The sequence below is a fragment of the Phocoena phocoena genome, chromosome 4 (genome assembly GCF_963924675.1).
Source record: "Phocoena phocoena chromosome 4, mPhoPho1.1, whole genome shotgun sequence".
In the NCBI taxonomy this organism is placed as follows: Eukaryota; Metazoa; Chordata; class Mammalia; order Artiodactyla; family Phocoenidae; genus Phocoena; species Phocoena phocoena.
Window position 1 is genome coordinate 21,147,983 of NC_089222.1, and position 19,424 is coordinate 21,167,406.

The window sequence follows — 19,424 nt, forward strand, 5'->3', positions numbered from 1 at the left end:
TACCAAGGCTTGATTTGTGACTCAAGATGTGATCTATCCTGGAGAATGTTCTATGAGTACTTGAAAAGAAAGTGTATTCTGTTGTTTTTGGATGGAATGTCCTATAAGTATCAATTAAGTCCATCTGGTCTATTGTGTCATTTAAAGCTTATGTTTCTGTATTAATTTTCTGTCTGGATGATCTGTCCATTGGTGTAAGTGAGGTGTTAAAGTCCCCCATTATGAATGTGTTACTGTTGATGTCCCCTTTTATGGCTGTTAGCACTTGGCTTATGTATTGAGATGCTCCTATGTTGGGTGCATAAATATTTACAATTGTTATATCTTCTTCTTGGATTGATCCCTTGATCATTATGTAGTGTCTTTGTCTCTTGTAATAATCTTTATTTGAAAGTCTATTTTGTCTGAGTATTGCTACTCCAGCTATTTTTTAATTTCCATTTGCATGGAGTATCTTTTTCCCTCCCCTCACTTTCAGTCTGTATGTGTCCCTAGGTCTGAAGTGGGTTTCTTGTAGACATCATATATACGGGTCTTGTTTTTGCATCCATTCAGCCAGTCTGTGTCTTTTGGTTGGAACATTTAATCCATTTACATTTAAAGTAATTATCAATATGTATGTTCCTATTACCATTTTCTTAATTGTTTTGGGTTTGTTTTTGTAGGTCTTTTCCTTCTCTTGTGTTTTCTGCCTAGAGAAATTCCTTTAGCATTTGTTGTAAAGCTGGTTTGGTGGTGCTGAATTCTCTTAACTTTTGTTTCTCTGTAAAGGTTTTAACTTCTCCTTTGAATCTGAATGAGATCCTTGCTGGGTAGAGTAATTTTGGTTGTAGGTTTTTCCCTTTCATCACTTTAAATATGTCCTGCCACTGCCTTCTGGCTTGCAGAGTTCCTGCTGGAAGGTCAGCTGTTAACCTTATGGAGATTCCCTTGTATGTTATTTGGTTTTTATCCCTTGCTGCTTTTAATATTTTTTCTTTATATTTAATTTTTGATAGTTTGATTAATATGTGTCTTGGCGTGTTTCTCCTTGGATTTATCCTGTATGGGACTCTCTGCCCTTCCTGTACTTGACTGACTATTCCCTTTCCCACATTAGGGAAGTTTTCGATTATAATCTCTTCAAATATTTTTTCTTTTTTGTTTTTTAAATATCTTTATTGGAGTATAATTGCTTTACAATGTTGTGTTAGTTTCTGCTGTATAACAAAGTGAATCAGCTATAGGTATACATATATCCCCACATCCCTCCATCTTGCATCTCCCTGGAACCCTCCCTATCTAGGTGGTCACATAGCACCAAGATGATCTCCCCATGCTATGCAGCTGCTTCCAACTAGCTATCGATTTTACATTCTTCAAATATTTTCTCAGACCCTTTCTTTTTCTCTTCTTCTTCTGGGGCCCCTATAAGTCAAATGTTGGTGCGTTTAATGTTGTCCCAGAGGTCTCTGAGACTGTCTTCAATTCTTTTCATTCTTTTTTCTTTATTCTGCTCTGTGGCAGTTAGTTCCACTATTTTATCTTCCAGGTCAGTTATCCGTTCTTCTGCCTCAGTTATTCTGCTATTGATTCCTTCTAGAGAATTCTTAATTTCATTTATTGTGTTGTTCATCATTGTTCATTTGCTCTTTAGTTCTTCTAGGTCCTTGTTAAACGTTTCTTGTATTTTCTCCATTCTATTTCCGAGATTTTGAACCATCTTTACTATTATTATTCTGAATTCTTTGTCAGGTAGACTGCCTGTTTCCTCCTCATTTGTTTGGTCTGGTGGGTTTTTACCTTGCTCCTTCATCTGCTGCGTATTTCTCTGTCTTCTCATTTTAACTTACTGTGTTTGGGGTCTCCTTTTCGCAGGCCGCAGGTTCATACAGTTCCCGTTATTTTTGGTGTCTGCCCCCAGTGGGTAAGGCTGGTTCAGTCACTTGTGTAGGCTTCCTGGTGGAGGGAACTGGTGCCTGTGCTCTGGTGGGTGGGGCTGGATCTTGTCCTTCAGGTGGGCAGAGCCACATCTGGTGGAACACCTGTGTATCTCTTTTTCTTTTCCTTTGTGTTTGTCTAGTTTCACTTGAATTGCACCCTGCTCTTCAGATGAGAGTTCCTAGTGTGAAACGGCTGTGCCCATCACCTCAGCTTGGCAGGCCATCTACTGGAGCACTATGTTCCACACTGCAATTGATCTGGGAGGATTTGATCAGGGGGTTTATAACAGTGGTTCAAAGGTGGGGTCTCTGACAAGATTAGGGTGTGAGCCGGGCCTGCACTCCTTTAATCTCATCTCAGGTCTCCTAACCTTGATGATCTTCTCTGGCCCCTTCAATCCTGCCTCAGGTGGTTTGTTGGCTACTCCTCCCTTGATTAGCAACTGTTCTAATCTGCCCTTTGGAATTCAGGGAAGGTCATGGATGCTGGAGTCTTGCCTTGGTTTGTAGAAGCCAAACCTCTAGACGGACAGATTAAGGGAGTGAGCATGTTGGGAATATCCAGTCTCAGTCTTCTCACTTGCACATCCACATAAGAAAGACGAAGGATAAATAAAAGGAAGATCATTTAAAATCCAATTTAGTGTGAATTTTGTTATAATCTTGTGTCTTGAAGAGATGCAAATTCAAAGGAAAAAAAAGGTGGAATTCATAGGTAATTCAGGGTATGGAGACTAGCTCACAACGAGGAATCCAGAGTGATTATTCCATTTGCATGTGAGGTTAGTGGCTGGACTTTTTTTTTTAATGCTTCTTCTGGCAATTACGGTATTTGATTTCTGGAGCTTTAGTGGAGGGGGCTCTGTGTAGAGAAGCTGGGGGTTGGCTCTGTCCCTCCACGGAGCATGGTCATTCCCAAAAAGTGCCCTTCCGGCTTGGAGCACCTGGGCGATAGCAGGGCCTCCGGAGAGGGGTGGCCAGTGGTTGAGAATGGAGAGCTTTCCTTTCCTGCAAAGCAGGATTACTAATCCATCTTGGAGGGCTTTGAAGTGCACGACTCTTCATTGCAAAGGAAAATGCATCTGGACACCAGCACTTCTGGATAGTGGTGCCCCAAAATCACCCAGTCGAGCACTTTCAATAGAGCAAAGCCCCAAGATTTCCTAGAGGTATATATTCTTCTTTATAACTTAGCCACACTCTGATGATTGACAGCAAAAGATGTATTAACAATGAATAAAAGGCAAAATTAAAAATTCCCAGAGAGACTAGAATTTATGAAAGAAAGGTCACAATACAGGCCTCATCTTATTCAGAAAGAGTTTGCAGGTACTGACAAACTCTTGGTATGGGTAAAAAAAAAAAAACGTTTTTAAGGGTAATCATTAAAAGAATAGAAAATAATTAAGATGATGATTGTCCTACCTACTTGAAGACAAAAAAAGAGCAAAGGAATCTCCACCTAGCAAATGTCAGGAAAGAAAAGAATGGAACAAGAAACCATGTAAACAGAAAACAGAAGGTAAGGTATCAGGAATAAAAGCAGATATATAAGTTGGTCTCAGTGTCTATGAATGGTTTAATTTCCCTGATAAAAGAACAAACCCTCTCACAGTAAATCTAAGAAACAAAAGGAAATTTAGTTATATAGTGGATACAAGAGAGTTATCTAAAACAAAACAGTTTTCACAAAGGTGCCTGAACATAAAGTCAACACAGAGATGTACAATGAACCAGCAACAACCAATTAGAAACTGTAATGGAAAAAGGATCCCATTCATAATAGCAATAAAAGTTATAAGATAACTAGATAACCTAGGAAATAAACAGAACAAAATATATGCAAAAGCTAAATTTAAAAATATATAAAACTTTATTGAAAGCTAGAAAGGAAGACCCAAAGAAAATTAGAGACATATTTCCGAGTGAGATGATTCAAAACTGTAAATGTGGTGGCTTCCCTGGTGGTCCAGTGGCTAAAACTCCATGCTCCCAATGCAGGGGGCCCAGGTTCGATCCCTGTTCAGGGAACTAGATCCCACATGCCGCAACTAAGAGTTCTCATGCCGCGATAAAGATTCCACATGCCGCAACTAAAGATCCCGCATGCCGCAACTAAAGATCCCACATGCCGCAACTAAGACCTGGCGCAGCCAAATAAATAAATAAAGTTTTTTAAAAAACTGTAAATGTATTATTTTTCCAAATATTAATCTAAAACGTTAACTCAATTTCAGCTCATCTCAATGGGATCTATTTTTGAATTTGACAAATTATTCATACAGGAAAATAAATGTGCTAAAACTACATCCAAGGAAAAAATTTAAAAGAACAATAACAAGACACTTACCTTAAAAGGTATCAAAACCTACTATAAAGCTACAGAAATTAGTATAGAAATGGAAGAGACTAGAGAGTCTAGAAACAAACCTATGCATCTAAGGGCATATGGTATATGATATATGTTTCAATTCAGTAAAGTAGAGAAAGAATGGTCAACTAGAAGCTGCAAACTCAAATGCCTATAGAAGCCAGGTAAGAGCATAAATGAGTGAAGCAAGGACGGGGTGGGACTGTAGCTAACTGAAGAGCACATGCCCATATGTGACAGGGGAAAGGTCTAATTCTGTGCTGATAACGACTATGCAAGAATTTGCTGCCAGATTCTTTGGCTTTTTAAGAGAAACTAGAAATAAGCACTTAAATAAAAATCCCTTAATTAAAAAAAATTAGTAATTAATTCAAAGTTTAAAAAAACCTGTATGGGCCCAATAAAATATGAGTGCAGGCCCAGTTCAGTCAGTAAACTACCAGGCCTACTTGCTCATTTATTCAATAATAAATGGTCTATAAATCAAGTAAAGTTAGATCTTTATATCATACCACATAGAAAATTAAATTTCAGATGGACTAAATATCTAAATTTAAAAAAGCATACAAGGACCTTAAGAAATAGATTTACTTATGTAATAATATCAACAACAGCAAAAACAAAAACAATAAAAAGGGAAATGGCTTAAGCAGGTAGAGAAAAGGATTATAAAATCTGTTAAAATCTTACCAGCTTTTCACTACCCTACTTTGAACAGGCCAAAGTCTCTTTTCAAGGGTAAGACAAATTCTCAGTCAAGTTACCAACTTTTAGCCAAGTAGCATGTCATGGCAAGACAAGACAGGCTAAGCAACACAAATAAAGGATACAAGTATTCCTTACCAATTGATAATTTGTTATACTGTGATTGTAATCAAGGTTCACTGAAAACACCAGTCTTTCTGTCAACTGTTCAATACCTGAAAGTATCTCTGGTCAATTAGGGTCTGCTGCTGGTTATCTTTGCTGGGCTCATCTTTTCCCTCTTTGTCCTCAGCTTTTTTTGGACTGATAAGATCCTGTAATCTAAAGGGGAAAAAACCCAAGATAATACAAAATGCTTTACTAGACACTGGATTAAGATGACAAAAATAAGCCAATGATCCAGCTACCCTCCCAAAAGCTTTGTCATTTTCCATATATATGCGTGTTTATGTGCATGCACATACATGCATATATGCATACATAAATTTTTTTTAAATTTTAAGCCATGTTGTCACTGGAAAACAAGGAGACCCTCTTAACAGACACAATATAGAAGGAATCCCTGAAAACTAAAGGGATCAGACTGATGAAGAAAGTTCTAACCAGTCCCCAGCACTTATAAAAAATAGAATAGGAAAGAACTACAGTAAAGGATGAAAGCAACTTCCGAGGTACTCCAAGCTTGATGCTGTAGGTAAGGGAATCAACAAACAACGGGTAGGGAAAACAGTTTGGGCACTGCAGCAGCAAGAGCTAGGCAGTTTGGTCCTTCCTTCGTCATAGTCCTCTTGTGCCGAAGAGAAGACAACAGTGATACCTGCCTGTCAAGAGGGCATGAAAACCCAAGAGACCATTGTCCCAGGTGGCTACCAGAACTCTGGGGGAAAGTCTCTTTGTTCAGAAACCTAAAAACACGAGTGTATCCACCTAGTAGCCCTTCTCCAAATATCTCTGAAGTCAAGGCTGTAGTAAATATTTCTCCCCCACCCACCATGCCTTAGAAAAAAGTCTCTTATTAAACCCACTTCAAATTAACCAGTATGCCTATCAGTTTCCTGTGGAACTCTGACACATTAAAACTGATTCCATGACTCGTTAGTAAGCTTTACTTGCTGTTTGTAAAATAGAATAGCGACATTCTATCGTGTCATTTGCCTACTAAAAAACAGTGGCTTCCCACTACTTTTAGAACTAAATCCAATCTCCTTGGGTTAGGTTTGAACTTCTCCATGCTGGTAGTCCTAACCCAATATTCCTCTGGACTCCTTTCTTACCTCATCTCTTATTACCACCTTACAATTATCTCCTTCACTCACATGCATTCCCCTTGATCTTCACTCAATTGCTTTTCTCTGCTCTCTGGTGAGCATATGCCAGAAACAAAATAAACAGAATTAGCTCTAGATAAAAAGTCAACTTCCTTCCTCTAATAGACACAGAGACCTCACAATCTATTTTCCACTTGACTTCCCATCTATTTACCATATTCACATATTTGACAGTTTTGCCTAAAGGCAGTGCCAGGAGCATACTGTCTAGAATACAAAAGTGACACAGAAAAGCCAACAGCTCTATAGTGGGACTACAAGTCAACTGACATATCTGAATTTAAATGTTAGTTAACCTTTCATTCAGGTGGAAAAGTTTAATTTATCAATGAACTGTTTGCAAGTATGATTAATAAATATTATACTATGGATATATAATATTTTAACTGTCAGTATATTAACCTGAATATATATATCATTGCATGTACTAGCTTACAGTCACTCTGGGAAATGAAATGTGATTCAATTAATTAGGTGAATAAAGAGATACCCTCAATGTAATAACGATAATAACTAACATATATTGGGAGCCTGGTGATGATGATAATTAGTATTTATTGAGAAACTTCTCTATGCAGAAACTCTTCTAAGCACCCACATGTATTTATTTAATCCCACTGTTTTTCTAAATTTACAGAAGGTAAGGATTAGTAAAAGCTAGGGATTCATGGGGAATTGACCTTTGGTTCACCTAGTCTCACAGTAAATATCGGCCACAGCATAATACTCCTGAAAACTTTTGTATTCTGCAAAACCACACGTGAAAATAACAGGGTTCAGGAGAAAAGTAAGTGTTAGCAACCAGACTATTTAAAACTGATGCAGCTTTATAACTAGACAGCTAACAAAAACAATAACTGGTGCCTCAGGAGATAAGTTAGACAGCTCAAGTATGTCTGGAGGTTGCCTCAGGCGATATTACAAATGCACAGCCAACAGAGCAGAAACGTTGGCTTGAGGATGCCAAAACTATGAAGATGGAAGTGGAGCTCCTGGCCAAAGAAGTCGACGTTATAATAGGTGAGGAAAGAAGTGCAACCTGCTCCTGGCCAAAGAAGCTGAGGTTACAATAGGTGAGGAAAGAAGCTCAACCTGCCTCCAGCCTATAGCCTGTCTAATGCTGAGGATCAGGGAGGGAGCCCTGGGTGCAGTTTCTCATTTTAAATTTTCTTAAGATAGATCTGAAAGGGCAGGTGCCTATGTACTAGCAAAGCTTTCCCCTTCCTGAAGTCTATACTATACTGCTAACTCCTTGTACCTAGGAAAAAAGTGCATGTAAACAATGCAACTTCTATGTTATACTATTAATCATTCCCTTATTTTCCAATTGCATATGACTTAATCGGTGTTTTAGAAACTCATGTTTGAACAGAATATGCTGTACTCAGAAATATTCCAGGGTTGTTTTATAGTCTCCAGAGTAGTGAGCAGAGCCTGAAGGCCATAAAAGTCTCCTAAAATGGCTAAGGAATTCTTTACATATTTAGCAGACACCCATTCCACATAGCTAGCAGCAACAGCTATGTTTCTTTGTGGAGTCTGGAAATCCAGAAAACTGTACTCCCAACTTAAAAACTATGTTGATAAGTTTCTATGTGCAGACACTTTATAGCTTTTAACTGTGTCTGTTGAAGCCTTTCCATAATCTCATGGTGACTCCTCTTCTGGAGTTCTCTTTGGGGGATAGATGGGGGAGCCTTAACTAAAACACTTTTTCCACTCTGACTCAGTATTTTTCCACTTCCTGCCCTTCCCCTAGGCCCATGAAAAAACAGGAGTCATCTGTGCAGCATGTCATTGATTGACCCTTACCTGGTGCCATTCTATGGGGAAAAACGGAACACCGAGGAGCCAGTCCTGTTTGGGCCTCTTTCCTATATTACTGCAGTAAGTCAGTAAAGCCTTGATTGTTAATTTCAGTTTGGCTCATTGTCCTAACTGACCACCTCAACTCCTGTCAGCTCAACACTAGGGTGATGAAATTCTGATTTTATTTTCTTCTAGCAAAATATAAATACTACTGAAAAATTAAATGGAATTAGTGTAGTACCTTTGGTTATCTTGCACTGGCAGACCTATTTGATCACTTCCCAGCAACAGAATTTTATAACCAACTTGTTTGTAATATTAACTCAAACACGAAGCTTTCCCATGTTAAATTAATTTGATATTTGAAGACTGGTTAGTTGAAAGGTAACTACAGACTAAAGAAAAATATTAATTTTCTCTAGTTATAAAAGGGAAAGAGGGACGTCCCTGGTGGCGCCATGGTTAAGAATCCGCCCGCCAATACAGGGGACACAGGTTCAAGCCCTGGTCCGGAAAGATCCCACATGCTGCGGAGCAACTAAGCCTGTACGCCACAACTACTGAGCCTGCGCTCTAGAGCCCGCATGCCACAACTCCTGAAGCCCACGCGCCTAGCCTAGAACCTGTGCTCTGCAACAAGAGAAGCCAGTGCAATGAGAAGCCCGCGCACCGCAACAAAGAGTAGCTCCCGCTCGCCGCAACTAGAAAAGGCCTGTGCACAGCAACGAAGACCCAATGCAGCCATAAATAAATAAATAAATAAATAAATTTCTAAAAATAAGGGTGGGGGGAGAGACTTTCCTCTCCTTTTCTTGTAGCATTTCTTTTGGAAAACCTGTAGTTATAAATCCTAAGAAGTATGTAGATCTTGTTAAAATTTACGTTAAGCCTCCTGCCAATTTTATATCCTAGCACTGTCTTTCTTGGGAACCTTAGAACCATCTCTTCAAAGGTGGACATCAGGAAAGAGGGTACCTTGTCTCCTTTTCCCTGTTGGAGCTTAGCCTATGCTCCTGGCTCTAAATTGTAACTTCCTCCTTGTCATGAAGATACGTTTCATTTTTCCTTTGGCTAAAGACAATTCCATGTATGTAATGGACTGCATATCTGCCTGGCTATATTAAAGGGTGAGATTTCTTTCGGTCTTTGAAATCTCTTTAGCAGGTTGCCTCTAATGCACACTGCAGTCTGGCTGGATATTTATTCCAACTGTTATATAAAACTGTTTCTTTTTTTTCCTACATATGTGGAGAGGATTCACTGGGTTGACAGGAGATTTTTTTTTTTAATTTTTTGAGTAAGTCATACTTTCATTTTTCAGAAGCGAAAAGGACAAGTGGCAACTTGCCTTTGGAAAATACATTAATAGCAGAGTAATAAGCTATCTATCTCATAGAGACAGTAGCCTAAGAAAGACTGTATTATCATATAAATCTCAAAGTTCTATTAAATAAATCGCAGAATAATATGTTTTTAACTGACACAACAAAACAAAAACATCAGCAACAACAAAAAATTAAACAGAATCCATAATGTGGTATGTGAAGACGGAAAAAGGAAAATCTGGAAATCTACACACAGAGAGCTCTCTATTAAAATCAAGGAGGCCCAAATCTGTTTCTTTTAAACAATATTCATGGATATAACTGCATTTTTCTAAATGTCTCATTGGTAATACTCAGTCTCGTAAGTCTGGTTCCATAATAATCTATAATGTAACTATTTTCATCTGAAGGTCCAACAATCTGCATTGAAATAAGAATGAAATCAATTAGGTTCCCAATTCCACAAAATCCTACAGTGTAAAACTTTAACAAACACATTTTGGCAATATATGGACTTGAGAAAACCAATTTCGTTTCCAGTAAAATGTGTTTCATTGCCACCAAAATCCTTACAAGTTATGCTGGGTGCTGGAAAACATGGAACATGAGCGTTGTAGTTTGTACAGTTAACTGGTTCTTGTGTAGCATCATTTATTTTTGGATCTTTACAAATATACTGTCCCACTTTGAGGTCCTCACACTTAAGTGACTCCTTGCTGCCGCCGGCGGCAGCTCCCCAAGGTCCTGTGGTTACTGACACAGCCCACAGGACAGCCAGGAGCCGAGCAGCAGCAGTCTTGGAAGCAACCAGCCCGGAGGGCCAAGCGGCCACCATGCTGGGGACCAGCGCATCCCCTTGGAGATTTTTATTTTTGATTATTTCCCTAACATCACAGTAGTTCTTTGAAAAAAATATTCTACCTCTGCCCCAGCAGAAAATAAAAATTTGAACATTTTTTACATTGAAAAAGTTTTTTTCATTGGTGTTCTGTTTGGTTTTAATTATCAGTGTGGTGGTTAAGAGTGTGAGCTTGAGAGTCCAAATGCTTGGGTATGGACCTGATTTCTTTCCAAGTTCTTCCACATACCACCTCCTGTGCAATATGGGCAAGTTATCTAACATTCCTAATTCTCTGTTTCACATCTAGATACTACAAAAGTTCCAAACTTAAAAACAAATTAATGATAGATTTTTTAAAATTCCAAATGTAAATTTCTAAAAAAAAACACAAATCCTTTATTCAAAATGCAAATCATTTCTTCAAAATTCAACAGGAATACATAGCAGGGATTGGTTCTGAATCACAATTTTAAAGTCTAATAGTGAAGTCACTCTAAAAACCAGTTCCCAAATGAATAACAAAAAACATATACACAATCAAATCTCATTATTCATGGTAGTTATACTCTATAAAGTCACCATGTACACTGAATTAGTGAAGACTGAACCACTGCTGCTAGGGGAAATACAGGATCAGGTTCCTGCATGCCTCTGGTCACATTTTCCTCAACTGATCAATATATATAACCTCGTTTTATGTGTGTTAATGTTTATAAAGACATCTTTTTAAATATTGTTGTTTCATTAACATTGGACTCATGGCTAACAGCACTATAACTCATGCCTAAATGAAGTTTCTCTAACACATGTATATTCTCTGCAAGGTACATCACAGCCTTCTTGTGTGTAGAACACTACACAGCACTTCAGTACCATGCTTGGGACCATCTTGGAGAAATCACCAACAAAAAGCAAAAAATGAAAAAATAAAAGTGGCACTGACAGCAAAAAGAATGACTATTTACATTATGAAAGCTGAAACAAAAGGGCAGAGCATCACGTCGCTCAGCAGCTGAAAATGTGTATACTGGGCACATCCATGAATGGCTGTGCAGGTGCCACCACTACTGATTTGGGGATTAGAAACGAATTTTAGCAGATAGGCAAATTCACAAATATGCAATCTGTGAATAATGAGGAAACAACTAGATATCTCTATGAATATATGTGCATGCCTTTATGTGTGTGAGTATCTTCACTGATACATTTACATTGAAGTCCTAAGATTCCTTTGAAGGGGATCAGGATATGCCACTCCAAAATATGCCACTTTGAGGGATGGCCTAGTGCTTAGGATTCCAGGCTTCACTGCCGTGGCCCAGGTTCAATCCCTGGTTGGGGAACTAAGAGCCCACAATCCGCATGGTGTGGCCAAAAACAAAAACAAACAGAAAACCCAAAATATGCCACTTTGACATAAGAAATGTTTTAAGCTAAAGGAATTTGAGAAATGGCAGGAGCAGGAAGGACTCTGACCTCCCCCTTCTCCCCTGAAGCAGACCATAAGACCCTCATGCAACAGGTGCCCTCCCTGTACCCAGAGGAAAAGAGCATCTTTATCTCTGAAGACGAGGAATCTGAATTTCCCCCAGCTTATTACCCTTAGCTCATACCCTTTTGTACTATCACATTTTCCCACAACTTTCCACTCTTCTTCAAACCTAGTAAATGCTCAAGCTTAACAATTTCTTCAAGTCTTCATTTCTTCTCAGGTCAGGTAAAACTTACATTAAATAAATTTACATACTTTTCTCATGTTAATCTGTCTTTGTCAGTTTAATTTTCAGGCCCAGCCAGAGACCCTAAGAAGGCTGAGAAGTTTTCCTCCCTTACACCTTCTCTGACTTTTTATCTCCCTTACATCCTTCTTTTCCCAGCTGCTCCTTGACCAATTTTCCTATCTCAGTTAATGCCCCAACAACTACCTAGTTATTCAGGACTAAAACTTAGTCTTGATTAGTTTTTGATTTTTTAAGTTGACTCTTGATTTTTCTCCCCCCCGTCAGCTGCCTATATCCCCAATCCATCACCAAGTCCTATCAGTTCTATCTCCACTACTGCCACCTTCGACCATGTCACTACCACTTCTTGTCCAAACTCATACAATAGCAACTCTCACACTATTTCACCTTTAGTACTTATACTATATCTAAATTGTCATTTATTTTTTCATTGCCCTTCCCCCTTCACATAACCTTCATGAGAGCAAGAACCTTTTCTATTTGATTTACCACTGTAATTTCAGTATGCAGAATGCCAAGCAGATAGGAAGAGGTACTACAGGTACCTAAAATATCAAGCAATAGTAGGAAGGGAAAAAATATTAATTGAATGAATGAAGGCAACCTTTCCAAACCTTTCACTTCTCTTTTCTTTTTTAGTTTTCCTTCCTTAATTTAACTCAATATGTAATTCCTGGATGGCCAGAATACTATACTTCCCTTTCACTGTGGCATGTGCTGCCATAAGGAGGAAACAGCTGTCACTGAAAATTGAATCAACATATGCTAATACAACTGATTTAATACACCTAATGCATATTTTAACTCATGTCATTTTTAAAATATTTCATCTCAGTGCTCACTGCACTACTTCAAGTCCCATTCCCTTGAATCAAAGAGTACACATAGCTAATCTTCAGAAAATACTATCACTGTTTGAAGACCAACTTTTTGAAACTCCTGAGTACATGCTTTTCAAAGTCATAAAAGAGAGGTGGTGGATATGAATGACACACTGCATTCATTCTGGGACCTTTAGGTTTTTTTTTTGCGGTCGCAGGCCTCTCACTGTTGTGGCCTCTCCCGTTGCGGAGCACAGGCTCCAGACGCACAGGCTCAGCGGCCATGGCTCACGGGCCTAGCCGCTCCGCGGCATGTGGGATCTTCCCACACCGGGGCACGAACCCATGTCCCCTGCATCGGCAGGCGGATGCTCAACCACTGCGCCACCAGGGAACCCCAACCTTTAGTTTTAAAATACGATGAGGCTATATATTATTCATGTCATAACTACCACCAACAAAAATTTGGGCCTTGTCACCTCTAATTTCAATGATTCTCTTGCAATTCCTCCATGATTTTCAAAGACAACTTTCTAATTAAAATCTTTGCCTTTTATTATATCAGACAATTACCTTTTCCTTGTTCTTATTTAAGATGCATATACAGCCAAATCCAATACAGTAGAAACCTTTAAAACTGTAGAACCAGAAATATCCATTTTTAATGTCATTTCCCCCCATCAGCCTGGTAATTTTGAGCCACGGTCACTATGGGGTAAGCTGACAGGTAATAAAAATAAATAATAAGATACAAAATCTTAATAAATTTTAAACTTTGGTAAAATATAATTACTTGATGCTTTTCTTAAGGGCTTTCTCCAGCTTCTTCACCTGTTGTTGATAAAGTCTTAATTCATGCTGTGTGGGCCTGTAGAAGATAAATCATGTTGAACGCACTTATTTTTATTTAATAAAACTATACCGTAAAGATATTTAATAATAAACAATAGTGTATACCCTGTTACTTGTCACAAGTATGCTTAAAAATTCTTAAAATATTTCATGATTGCTGGGCTTCCCTGGTGGCACAATGGTTAAGAATCCACCTGCCACTGCAGGGGACACGGGTTCCAGCCCTGGTCCAGGAAGATCCCACATGCCACGGAGCAACTAAGCCCGTGCACCACAACTACTGAGTCTGTGCTCTAGAGCCCGCAAGCCACAACTATTGAGCCCGCGTGCCACAACTACTTAAGTCCACATGCAGCAACTAAGACCCAACACAACCAAAATAAATTAATTAGTTAATTAAAAAAAATTTCATGACTGCTAATGAGGTATTTATTGGCCATTGGGTTTCTTCTTCTGTGTATTCCTTGTTCAAAACTTTCTACCCATTTTTATTGTTATTAATCTATTACTTGTTTTTATAGTGAATTATCTCAAATGTACGGACAAGAATAGAGAATAGTAAGACAAATAGTACTGTGTCCACCCCTCAAGCTTTATCAAAATTGAACAGTAATTTGTTTCAAATATTTTAACTAAAACATTATATATGTACTTAAAACTCCATGTGTGACCCTGATTACTGTCATTGCTCTCCTTCCCATACCACAGGTAACCACTATCTGAAATTCATTCTTCATTCTTCCCATGCATGTTTTATAAATTTTTACCTCATATTTATATAACCATAAATTTACACATTATTATGTGGCAGGCTTTTAAGCTTTATAGAAATGGTTTTTACTGTAGGTATCAGTCTCCTCTCCATTAAAGTATAAGATTTACAAGAACAAGGTATTTGTTTTGCTTATTATATATTATCCCAGAACTTAAGGCCATGTCTAACTTACAATAGGTATTCAACAAATATTTGTTGAATAAAGAAGTCTCAGCAGTGTGCATTCCTTATCACTCTCTGTTAACAGGTAGAGTGCCATCCTTTTGTGGTTGTATGATGTACATAAATAAACCTTTCTGTTGTATGCCATTTAAACTTTTTAATTCCCCCCCCTTCCCACAACACAGGCATATGATGAGGTAATAAGACATTCTAAAGTAATTTGGAAAAAACAATTAAAATAAAAAAAAAAGTTATTTGGGAAAGGGAAACCTGCTGGCATAAGACTGAATATATTCTGAGTTCCTATCCAGTTTTATCTTCTTCCTATTTTCTCACTTCCCTTGCCTATGTATGTATTTTTGCTCTTTCCATGATATGAGAGACAAATGACTAAAATAAGTATGAGTATGAGGTCCCCAACATTAGTTTTAGAGTAAAGGGGACAGAATGATTTATTTAATATTCAAAATTCCAGTTTATGCTTAAATGGAAGTTAAATAAAAATGACAAGTTTCTCTCACCTGGTTTCCAAATCTTTTTGGAGATTCAGCTTTTCACTTAAAAGTGCATCTATCTTAGATTTCGATTCCTTGAGTTGATTCTGTAATGACTGCAACACATTTCATAAAAATATAGTTAACTTTCCTGGGAGATTATTTAGATTATCATTTTGCTTTATAAAAGAAGTATTTATCAGTCATATAGCCCCCATACCATTAGAAGGCCTTTATAAGTAGGTGAAGCACTCAGACTTCTGTAGTCTTCTTCTGACTGACTTTCATCTTCTTCATATTGCCTATGAAAAGATACGTGCAGTGTATTTATGAAAAATTTATCTTCAAAGAAAAAAAATCTAGCTAACAAAAAATCAAATCAATACAATAAGGGTTTGATAACCTAAACATGAACTAAAATTTAAGCTAAATTTCCTACTTATTCTCACAGAAAATGGTATTAGAACATACTACTTACTACCTAGTGCTATAGTATATATTTGTTCACTAATGCCTTAATTGGAAGGTAAGATCCATGAAGACCAGAACTTTGTCTTGTTCACCATTGTATCTCACTGCCCAGAAGAATATGGGGCATAAGAGGTGGTGAAAAAACACTTCTTGAGTGAATAAACAAACAAAGCATATTGTTTTTTCCTTCTAGTACTTTTAGGTCACAAAAATATCTATATCAAAAAATGCAGGGACTTCCCTGGTGGCACAGTGGTTGAGAATCTGCCTGCCAATGCAGGGGACACGGGTTTGAGCTCTGACCTGGGAAGATCCCACATGCTGCGGAGCAACTAAGCCTGTGTGCCACAACTATTGAGCCTGCGCTCTAGAGCCCACAAGCCAAAACTACTGAGCCCACGAGCCACAACTACTGAGGCTGCGTGCCACAACTACTGAAGCCTGTGCACCTAGAGCCCAAGCTCTACAACAAGAGAGGCCACCGCAATGAGAAGCCCACGCACCGCAATGAAGACTAGCCCCTGCTTGCCACAACTAGAGAAAGCCCGCGTGCAGCAACTAAGACCCAGCAACAAAGACCCAATGCAGCCAAAAATAAATAAATAAATTTTTTTTTTTTAAATGCAGAGTATAAGTGGACAAGGCCACAGACTTAGTGTCCCTGATTCAAGTCTTGACATCACCATTAACCAGTTGTGTTATTTGGGTAGGTCAGTCTCTCAAAATTTGTTTTCTCATCTATAAAACAGAGATAATTTCTGTCACACCTACCCCACAGAATTGGTGTTAAAAGTTAAAAAGATATCAAAGCATTCTGTGAGCTATAAAGTACTAGAAAATCAGTACTAACGTTTTTAAAAATCCTGATACACTAACACAGGGCTGTCCGATATGGTAAACACTAGGTACACACGGGCAATGAGCACTTGAAATATAGCTAATGCAACTGAAGAGCTAGACTTTTAATTCTATTTCATTTTTTTCTTTTTTAAATTTATTTATTTTTGGCTGTGTTGGGTCTTCGTTTCTGTGTGAGGGCTTTCTCTAGTTGCAGTGAGCGGGGGCCACTTTTCATCGTGGTGCACGGGCCTCTCACTGTCGCGGCCTCTCTTGTTGCGGAGCACAGACTCCAGACGCACAGGCTCAGTAGTTGTGGCTCACGGGCCCAGTCGCTCCGCGGCATGTGGGATCTTCCCAGACCAGGGCTCGAACCCATGTCCCCTGAATTGGCAGGCAGATTCTCAACCACTGCGCCACCAGGGAAGCCCAATTCTATTTTATTTTAATTAAAATTTAAAAACTGAAGCAATGTAAAATATTCTTCTGTTAAACACGACTTTATTGTTTAGGACTACATACCACTACCATGCATCATGTTAAGGTATTAATGTTGTGGCCTAGTTGTGCAATGGGTGCGTGGGTAGTTTGTAGTACTATATACAAACACACCACCAGTCTAGTCAGTATCAAAGGACTGATTCAGTTAGAATGTTTTTTTTCCTATATACCAATATAACATTGTAAGGTGTTTGTTATGATACTATATTTATGGTGATGCCTATATAAATCATAATTGATAATTAATATAGTTATTATTTTAATTATAAGAACTAAACTTTTTTAGTTTAAAAAATAATTATGGACAGATTTTTAATAGAATCAAGTGGAGATGATAACATCTGAGACAGTACAATAATTGGAACAGTAAAGAAAAGAGACTGAAAGAACGTATGCCACAAATTTCCTAATGAATGCTACTATAATTTGCTATAAAGAACTCTTACAATTCAACAATAAAAGACAAAAAAGTCAATTTAAAAATGGGCAAAGGATGTGAGTAGGCATTTCTCCAAAACAGATATGCAAATGGACAATAAGCCTATAAAAAGACACTCATCATTAGTCCTTAGGGGAACACAAATCAAAACCACAATGAGATATCCCTTTAGGATATTCACAAAGTTGTGTCACCATCTCGACAATCAATTTTAGAACATGTTCATCACCCCACTGAGAAATACCATACCCATTATCAATCACTCCCCATATCTCCTCTCTGCCCTGAGTCCCTACTCTACTACAATCCAATTCCTAGGCAACCACTCATCTACTTTCTGTCTTTATGGACTTGCATATTCTGGACATTCCATGTAAATGGAATTGTATATTTTGTGATGTTGTGTTGCAGCAGAGTAGGGGCTCAGGGCGGGGAGTGACTGCCAACAGGGTTTCTCAATGGGGTGATGAACATGTTCTAAAATTGATTGTGGAGATGATGACACACTTTGTGAATATCCTAAAATCATTGAATTGTATGCTTTAAAATGGTGAATTTTATGGCATGTGAATTATATCTCAATAAGGCTGTTTATTTTAAAAAGTTGTTATATAAAAAATCTTTTAGGATAATAAAGTAGATGACGATAGGACGCATTTTCAGCAAATACATAATGAACATATTAAGAAGTTTCCTTTCAACAGTCAAAAAAGAATTAAAGTCACCGAAACCAAAATTAACCATACAACAAAAACTTTTAAAATAATTTTTTAGCAAAATCTGAGGTTATAATTTTGGCCACCTATAAAACATTTTGAAGTGTTGCACAAAAACAGAAACTGTCCTTACATGAAATAAATTATTTGTTATGGAAATTTTGTTGGAAAATTATGAGAAAACAAAAGTTATTTTTATAAAAAAGTGAAAGATCTTCAATTAAGCCCATGAACAACTGCCTGGAGAATACAAGACCTTTCTTATAACATCAAAGACGAATTGATTTAATTTTAAAAATTGCAAATACGTTTCTTTATCTTTAGATGAATCATATCTCAATTAACACTTTGGGAATGTTCTGTCTCAGAGGACTTCCAGATTTACCAAGAAATGTTGACAATTTGAGGTCTTAAAATAAAAATATCACACTTACAGTGTGTCTTTGAATTTTACATATCTATCAAAGAAGAATTTCAGCTAGATATGAAAAAATCATTTTTTTCCACAATGGAAGGTGCTCTAGCTTTGTAACATCAAAAATCCAGATTTACTGGAATGTTCAAAAGACTGATGTTTCTCATTGCTTTGTTATACTGTATAATACATATTAGAAATGTGCTCAGTTTTCTGAAGCAGACTATGACAGTGTCATGAATATAGTTGTTAAAATTATACAGCGCCTGTGTAAATGCTATACCAGTTTGCAGAACCACTGAAACAAAATGACTTTAACAATCTTGTGTTTTTTGCCAATGCTTATTGGTTGAGCCATGGAAGGGTTACAAAGACTAACTGTACTGTTAACCTGGATATTAAATAAAATATATTAAAATGTATTTCATTGGTTTCTTTTTACTTTTCAACTTGGCTACATGAAAATGCGAAATTATATATGTGGCTTGCATTACACTTCTATTCGAGACAGCTGTACTAATATATCCCTCAGACCTTCTTCTAAAACACATGCTAGCCTTGAACAAATGACCATTTTAGGAAAGATGACTAAAATAAGGATGACTGAGTAGCCTCTATATAACAAGTACTAAAATAGATGTTTTATACAAACGATTTCACATTTAACAGGTGAGGAGTTTGAGTAGTTATTTAACTTGCTCAAAGTCACGCAAATAGTTAGTAGTAGTAGTGAGATTCAAATTGAAATCTCTCTGGTTCCAAAGCCTATGCACTCACATCATTCCCTATATATACTCTAAAATACCTGCCACTATGGCTATACTTGTTCTCAAGAGAAACCTGATATATGAATATAGTAGAGGAGACCAATTTTAAATGTATGCAGACCTAAAGGGAA

General features: G+C 37.6%; 1 protein-coding gene and 1 pseudogene across 2 annotated transcripts in view; both read right to left on the reverse strand.

Moving 5' to 3' along the window:
* The window catches only part of CEP70 (centrosomal protein 70), an 80,721-nt gene that overhangs the window by 18,533 nt on the left and 42,764 nt on the right, over window positions 1-19,424 (reverse strand). The window contains exons 7-10 of one of the 2 annotated variants that reach the window (XM_065876057.1): window positions 15,368-15,449; window positions 15,175-15,263; window positions 13,658-13,732; window positions 5,214-5,319 (exon numbers count right to left, since the gene is read on the reverse strand). In XM_065876057.1, coding sequence (XP_065732129.1) covers window positions 5,214-5,319; window positions 13,658-13,732; window positions 15,175-15,263; window positions 15,368-15,449 — 352 coding nt within the window. The remainder of the gene's footprint in view (window positions 1-5,213; window positions 5,320-13,657; window positions 13,733-15,174; window positions 15,264-15,367; window positions 15,450-19,424) is intronic. The other variant, XM_065876056.1, reaches the window with a different exon arrangement.
* LOC136122918 (TM2 domain-containing protein 1 pseudogene) lies at window positions 9,770-10,295 on the reverse strand (annotated as a pseudogene).